General features: G+C 42.9%; 1 protein-coding gene across 1 annotated transcript in view; it reads left to right on the forward strand.

Annotated features, from left to right (window-relative positions):
- Positions 1-7,707, forward strand: part of LOC104527147 (CCR4-NOT transcription complex subunit 1) — a gene marked incomplete at its 3' end in the record, with an annotated part of 46,161 nt that overhangs the window by 34,861 nt on the left and 3,593 nt on the right. Inside the window, 9 exon segments of the mRNA XM_010170784.2 lie at positions 1-27; positions 614-691; positions 1,013-1,190; positions 2,255-2,385; positions 2,941-3,237; positions 5,346-5,486; positions 5,589-5,693; positions 6,298-6,417; positions 6,999-7,190. The exon segment at positions 1-27 is cut by the window's left edge and continues 29 nt beyond it. Coding sequence (XP_010169086.2) covers positions 1-27; positions 614-691; positions 1,013-1,190; positions 2,255-2,385; positions 2,941-3,237; positions 5,346-5,486; positions 5,589-5,693; positions 6,298-6,417; positions 6,999-7,190 — 1,269 coding nt within the window.

Consider the following 7,707-nt stretch of genomic DNA (forward strand, 5'->3'; position numbering starts at 1 on the left):
GTCTTAGAATCCAGTGTGAGGAGCGTGGTAAGTGACTTTATGCTGACAGAGTTACTGCTCAAGTGGCAAAATAAGTATTGCAGAAAGTAATTACCTTTTTTCACAAAGTACAAACTGATTTAATTTCATGGAAAGAAAAAGGATGTAAGGGCCTAAAGTGAAGGAGTTCTGTTTTGAGGGAGAGTACATGGCTCATACATTTTTTGCAGTCTAAATAGATGGTGTTAGCTGAACTTTACTGTGGTATCCCTGAGCAGAACTCTGAGATGGATGGGTGCCATTGAAAGGGCTCTAGGATTTATTTATTTGTTGATTTTATTTTTTTTAATTTCCCTACTCCTCTTTGACCCTGATCAACTCTTGTCAGTTCTGCTTGACATAGAACTGTTCTTTCAGAAGGACCAAGTCATTGTGTTTCCAGTTTAATGTTCAACTACCTTCCTAATCTGGTTCCAGTCAAACAGAATACTAAATGAATTCAACCCCAGTTGCAGCTGTACAAACTTCTCCATGGCTGTATGCACGCATGTTCATGTTTCAAAACTTGCCAGTCATAAGTTATTCAAATGATTCAAGAAGTTTGGATAATACTGCTCTCCTCTTTCTCTTGTAGGTCTTCAGGCCTCCAAACCCATGGACAATGGCCATTATGAATGTTTTAGCTGAGCTACATCAAGAACATGATCTAAAAGTAAACTTCTGTTTTTCTTTTCTGTACCTACTGAGTGTGAGGTTTTCTTGACGTACCAGTCAAGAAGGATGTTGTGAACAACAAAATTTCGCTTCTTGCTGCTTTAGTGTGGGGAGAATTGGGCATTGCTTAATTTGCTAGAACTTGGATGAAACTCTTCTCCTGTGAGGTCAGCATGCAAAATATTTGTCTAATCCTCAGTCACTGTTAAAGTCACTAAAAGCCATGGGGTTAGAATGGGAAGCTTGGGAATCAAGTTGGCCCAGTAAACGTTTTGGGTATTTTCCTTGTGACATAACCTAAACTAGAATTGTTGTGCAGTTGAATCTGAAGTTTGAGATTGAGGTGCTCTGCAAGAATCTTGCACTAGACATCAATGAGCTGAAACCTGGAAGTCTCCTGAAAGATAAGGATCGTCTGAAAAATCTGGATGAGCAGCTCTCTGCTCCAAAGAAGGATGTGAAGCAGCCAGAAGAGCTACCACCCATCACAACAACTAGTAAGTACACTTCATATAGAATCCAGAAACTATAGAAGTTTAAGACAAGGTCATGCTTTTGCAAAGAAAAATGTGAAGCTGTATACGCTATTGTAACAGTGCTGTATGCTTGGGAGCACTTGGATAGCTTTATCATCAAATGTTGTGAGTTGGAAGGGACCCACAAACTTGGATCATGGAGTCCAACTCCTGTCCCTGCACAGGACAGTCCCAACATTCAGACCTTGTCCCTGAGGGCCTTGGCCAAATGCTGCTGCAGTCTTGTCAGGCTTGGTGCCATGAGCACGTCCCTGGGGAGCCTGTTCCAGTGCTCCACCACCCTCTGCCTCAAGAACCTTTTCCTCATGGCCAACCTCACCCTCCCCTGCCACATCTTCCTGCCCTTTCCTCTGCTCCTGGTGTTGGTGGCCAGAGAGAAGAGATCAGTGCCTGCCCCTCCTCTTCCCCTTGGGAGGAAGTTCTAGACCCCCATGAGATCTCCTCTCAGTCTCCTCTTCTCCAGGCTGAACAATCCAAGTGACTTCAGCCTCTCCTTGTACAGCTTCCCCTCTAAACCCTTCCCCAATGTTGTGTCCCTCCTCTGGACACTCTCCAGGAGCTTTAGATCCTTTTTCTCCTGTGGTGCCCAAACCACCCCCAGTACTGGAGGTGAGGCTGCACCAATTACATGAGTGGGATAATTGCTTCCCTCCACCAGCTAGCTTTGTAATAGAAGTAGGTGTACAGAGTTCGGAGATGGGAAGGGAATGGAAGCATCCCAAGGACTAGTTCTGGATGTGCTGTGTGTAGCTACTCCTTAGAAGGGCTTGAAGTAGGATGATCTGTTAACACGATGTCAGGGGCTAAACCGTGGCATAACAAACAGCTCTGCTAATGTGTGCTGAAGTTAGGTTGGTACTAACCGCTGGGAAATGGACAATAAAAATTTCTTTATAAGTTTAGGAGGCTTCATGATCAAACTTTTGGTTTTGATCACTTGCTGATTTAAAAGAGAAATATATACTTGCATTATAAACACTTGCTTTTCAGTAATGGTTCCCTATAAACATTCTTATATTCCATAGCTGCTTCTACAACTCCAGCGACCAGCACCACTTGTACAGCCACGGTTCCTCCACAGCCCCAGTACAGTTACCACGATATCAATGTCTACTCTTTAGGAGGGTTGGCTCCGCATATTACTTTAAATCCAACAGTAAGTTTTAAAGCTGATTTGGTTTGCTAGAAGTACCACCAGTGTTGCCACAGATCTCAGCTGGTGGGAGCAGCATTTTGTAAGCTGAAGTTATTGGAGAGTCACTTCTCAAAAGTAGTGGGGAGGGTGAGTGCTAACAAGTAATCAAATGGAGAACATTAGGTGTGGGTAGTAGTTATATTAGCTAATAAAATATCACATGGTCAAGTGATCTTTTGCTGTGACATTTACATTAGTATCCAATCTTTTTCTGGCAATAAGTGCCAGTTGGGATAGTTCCTATCAGGACTTAAGGAGCAGAGAAGCCCTTTTAAGCTTAAGAGCGACTTAATTCTTAAGTTTTTGCATTGTGCTCAGCTGCAACTTTGGAAGAAATATGGTCAGATGTTTCAGAATTATGAGATATTGTAATAGCTGCATGTGGAACACAGTAGTGCTGCACTGTAGACAAACTAGGACGGTAAACTTAGAGGTTGTTCAGAAAATGTGAATGTCTGGGGTAGATGGGATTCTCATTTACTTCGTTCTTACTTAACTCTCTGAATCCTCTTCCAGATCCCGCTGTTTCAAGCCCACCCGCAGTTGAAGCAGTGCGTGCGGCAGGCGATCGAGCGAGCAGTGCAAGAGCTCGTCCACCCGGTGGTCGATCGGTCCATTAAGATTGCCATGACTACTTGTGAGCAGATAGTCAGGAAGGACTTTGCGCTGGATTCGGAGGAGTCACGGATGCGTGTGGCCGCTCACCATATGATGCGGAACCTGACTGCTGGGATGGCCATGATTACCTGCAGGGAACCTTTGCTTATGAGCATAGCTACCAACTTGAAAAATAGTTTTGCTACTGCACTGAGGGTAAGAGTCGCATCATCTGAAGCTTATTTCCAGCTTCTGGGTCTGTAGACATCCAGCATTAGCGCATTAGTTCTTCACATTGTAGACTTGTTGATTAATTACATGACTTAACTAGTTTGGAGATTAATTTATTGGACAGAAGCCTCATGACTTGTGGGATTTCAGTGAAAAAAAAATGTGCTGAAGTAACATCTCCTTGTCAAACAGCCTCAAGCCTGTAAGGTGGATCTTACTATGTTGTGCACAAACTTTCAGTCTCCCTCTTTATATTGTCCCAACGTTCTCTCCAGTTTGATCACATCACAGAAGCCTTGGAGTGCTTATCTTGCTGTGGGTTTTGAGGTAGAAAAGCTAAAGTGGGGGGGATTTAATTGATTCTGGGACTTTCGGGTGATGTTTTGGATTGTCTCAGCGAGTCTCTGTTTCAGGCAGATGTTACTTGTGCTATTAGCAGATATATAACTAAGATTTTTCTGCACAGCTTGTTAATTCATCGAGTTTTCTAGAGGATATTTTCAGCTATCCTTTTGGGGATTAAGGAAGAGAAGATAAGGGACTGCTTACCTCTTGTTTAAGGGCGTATCACTATTTCCCATCTGTTGGGGAGTGACAGTGCAAATGCCCTTTGCAAAGGGGTTGCTCTCTTAACAAGATAACTGGCTCAGAGGGCAGGATTTAGTGGTCTGAAAGAGCTCAAAGCGTTAGTAAGAATTACATCTGCAGGTATGGGATGGATAGTCTACGGTGTAACTCCCAGGACTCAAACACTCTTGACCGTTCATATACACAACTTCAAGTAACTTGATTGCTGAGATGAAGAGCAGGAAAAGCACACAGATGAATCTTGTTCCATCCATCTTACACACAAGGATGGGAGTAAATAATTTTAGTATTGCTCTTTTAATGTACGAGCTGAGCCAGTGACCACTGTTAGCACCTGTGCTAATTATGGTTCAGAGTTTGGGTGTCAAGCTAGTAACTGTAAGAGAAAGTGCTCTGTCCTCCTTTGGTGTGGAGCCTTGTGGTGGTTCATCAGATGTGACTACAGTTCAGATAGGGAGGCAGCTGGAGACTTGGCAGTTATCTTCTGGGTGGTATGAGAAGGTGGAGATGGGACACTTGAGTTGTGGAGACAGGGTGAATGCAAGCCAGTGTCACAGCTGTGCCTGTCTACCAGGTATGATGTGTCACTGAAGAACGTGTGTAAGCAAAAGTAATTCAAGTTTTGTGGAAGACTTCACGCTGTGCATTGGGGTGGTTGCAAATGTCATAAATGCTATAAAAATGGAACATAGTCATTTTGTTTTTATCCCTGAAGATGTATGGCACTGATACGGGGCCAGTTGTAATCCAAATAAGTTTTCTTAAGGGGTAATTATAGAAAACAGCGTTTCAGAGAAAGTGCTGTACATGGCATCTAAAAATTCACATCTGGCGTATTGTGTAAAGTGGGTTAACAAGCAGGAATTTCTTTTATTTGAGGGAAGCAGTGTAGTTCTCAGGAATTTATGAAGTAGAGGTAGATCTTAATGGACAAGGAAATCTAAGTAGATTGGACTGTTTGCCTTTTTTTTGTGTATTCCATTTCCAGTGGGAATTGCTGCTTTGCACCCTGGAAATTTTAAGTCCATCTGTTGAAGGTTCTCTTTAAGCAGACTCCAAGAAGGAAAAAAGAAAATCTGTATCAGAAAGGGAACCCCCTGAAAAAAGCTTAGGAGTACTGTTCTGTGTTAGTGATGCACCTTTATATCTTCTGATTACAACCTAGGAAGTGGAAGAACTTTCAGGCTGTGATGAGAGGCTTTGCTTCTCCTGCATTAGCATCTGTTGTGTGTGCCTCAGTCTAAAGCAGGGCTTTATTTCTATGCCCTGGAGATAGGTTGGTGGAGAAGATGGAGAGCTTCCTGCTGTTTTGTTCCTTGCTGAAAGTCTTTACTGTCATCTTGCCTACATGTTTTATTCAAAGCTATGCAAAATTAAATGTATTACTATATATTCCATGCAAAAGAGTATGTTCCTAAGAGCATTCCTTTTTATTGCTGGTGTTCTCTATAGGCAGTGGTGCAGGAAAATTTCCAGCCTTCACTGATTATTGTGGTTTTCAATAGGCAGCCTCCCCACAACAGAGGGACATGATGGAGCAGGCAGCTGCCCAGTTAGCGCAGGATAACTGCGAGCTAGCCTGCTGCTTTATCCAGAAGACAGCTGTGGAAAAGGCAGGCCCCGAGATGGACAAGAGGCTCGCAACTGTAAGTATGGGACTGCTGTCTTTTAGAAGTATTTATGTGCTCATATACATCCAGACTCAGTGTCTAATATTCAGTGTGGTGTTTGTATTTTTTTTTCCCCAGGAATTTGAGCTCAGAAAACATGCGAGACAAGAGGGTCGTCGGTACTGTGATCCTGTTGTGTTAACTTACCAGGCTGAGCGGATGCCAGAGCAGATCAGGTTAAAGGTGAGGATATTAACTGACCTACGTTCTGATGCTGATCTTCCTCCTCCTGATAATGAAAAGTGGATGGCGCAGCTTCAGCTGACCAATCCTGTATATTGTTAGTCTTGTCTAACAGTGCGACTACTAATAGCTTGATTAATAATGGAAATAAATTAATATATTGTTCCAAAATGAGTGTTCATACCATTTTCCTCAGTTCCTTGAGGACACCAAAAGTCCTGTCTCTTGTTCTGTGCTGTTCCTTTCACTGGAAGATGACTAGTCTGTTTCGTTGTCTTATCTCCTTTATATTCTCTTCCTTTAAAGGACATACTGTGTGTTCATCTGAGCATTTCTCTTGTGCATCAGACACGCACGAAGCCAGTATTCAGTTACTCCTGTTTCTGGGAGTGTGAGTTGGAGTTGTAGAGCAAAATCCTCCTGTTAGGAGGTGTGGCAGGAGAAAGAGGATGCCAGTGCAGAGCAGCTGAATCCTACTTCTTGATGTCTAGGCCACTCTGTTTAAGAATGTAACTGAGCAGCTACCTGTTACACAAACTGCCCTCATTTCTTACTGCCACAGTGCTTAAACAGTGAGGTAATGCCTCTTCTTTTCATTGCAAAGGTTGGAGGTGTGGACCCAAAACAGCTGGCTGTTTATGAAGAGTTTGCACGCAACGTCCCTGGCTTCTTGCCTACCAATGACTTAACTCAGCCTACAGGATTCTTGGCTCAGCCTATGAAGGTAGAGATTTCTGAATTAATTGACTTGAGAGTACTATAGCCCTTTTGGTCAATGTTGCAGAACCTCTGTTTCCTAGAAGACTAGTAAGAATCAGGCATTTGTATTGCTTGGGAATAGTGGTTGAAAGATGCATTACTTTTAAAGCCAAACTGATGGCAACATAAAATGTATATCCAGTGTTCAGGGTTATAACCTCAACTGGGACAAAATCTGCAAGTTAAGATTGCTACACGTAGCTTTAGTAGCAGTGAAACATTTTGTTCGCATCTTGGGTCACTTTTGGAGAAGATCATGGATGGCAAGCATGGATTTTGAGATAATGAACAGGTTTTCGTATGCAGGCTTGGTCTTAAGGACTGCTAGAATTGTTTGCTAGTTATTTCCATGGCTTCATTTGCTCATATTTCTTTAAAATGCCAGCATAGCTAACTGTACTGTAGAGGTCTAAATTTTGGATGCTATAATTTCCAAAGCAGAAGAGCCAAGTCAGTATTTGAGTTTTGCAAACAGAGTCCTTAGGAAAAAAAAACAAAACAAAACAACAAACAACAAAACACTCATTTCCACTTTCTCTTAAGCAGCAAGCTTGGGCTACAGATGATGTGGCACAGATCTATGACAAATGCATGACAGAACTGGAGCAGCACCTGCAGTCCATTCCGCACACCCTAGCCATGAATCCTCAAGTTCAAGCATTGCGCAGCCTCTTGGAGGCTGTGGTGGTGGCTCGTAACTCCCGTGATGCTATTGCTGCACTTGGACTACTGCAGAAGGTGAGTGTTAACAACTCTTCTTCTGTAACAACTCACCCAGAGTTCATTGCTCATCTGGCTCATGGATTATCTTGTTGGTGACTGTCTGTCTTCATGCATAAATAAAAGTGGAAGAGGGCTGTGGTGTTCGCTTGGTGTGTTGTGTGTATGTGGTGGCCAGGCTGCTGTGGGAAGAAGCAGGTACAGAATCCTGGGGCTTAAGGGAGTTTTGTTCATATGTGGCAAGTAGAAAGCTGTTGCACTCCAGAAGAATAGTCTTTTGGGATGATTTGGAGGCTAAGATCTTTGAACTGCTCCTATAGGTGGATAGTATTGAATGTAGTACTGGATTTATACCAGCACCCTTGGGGATTGTTATATGCAGTAACTGATAAATGAGTAGGTTGGTTAGGTTGACCCTGGTCTACAGCCAAGCATCCATCCAGCTGCTTGTTCATTCTGCTCTACTGCAGGACAAGGGAGAAAATAGAGTGAAGGCAAGAAGACTTGTTCATTCAGATTATGATAGTTTAGTAGG

The sequence above is a fragment of the Antrostomus carolinensis genome, unplaced genomic scaffold, assembly GCF_000700745.2.
Source record: "Antrostomus carolinensis isolate BGI_N321 unplaced genomic scaffold, ASM70074v2 scaffold12786, whole genome shotgun sequence".
NCBI lineage: Eukaryota > Metazoa > Chordata > Aves > Caprimulgiformes > Caprimulgidae > Antrostomus > Antrostomus carolinensis.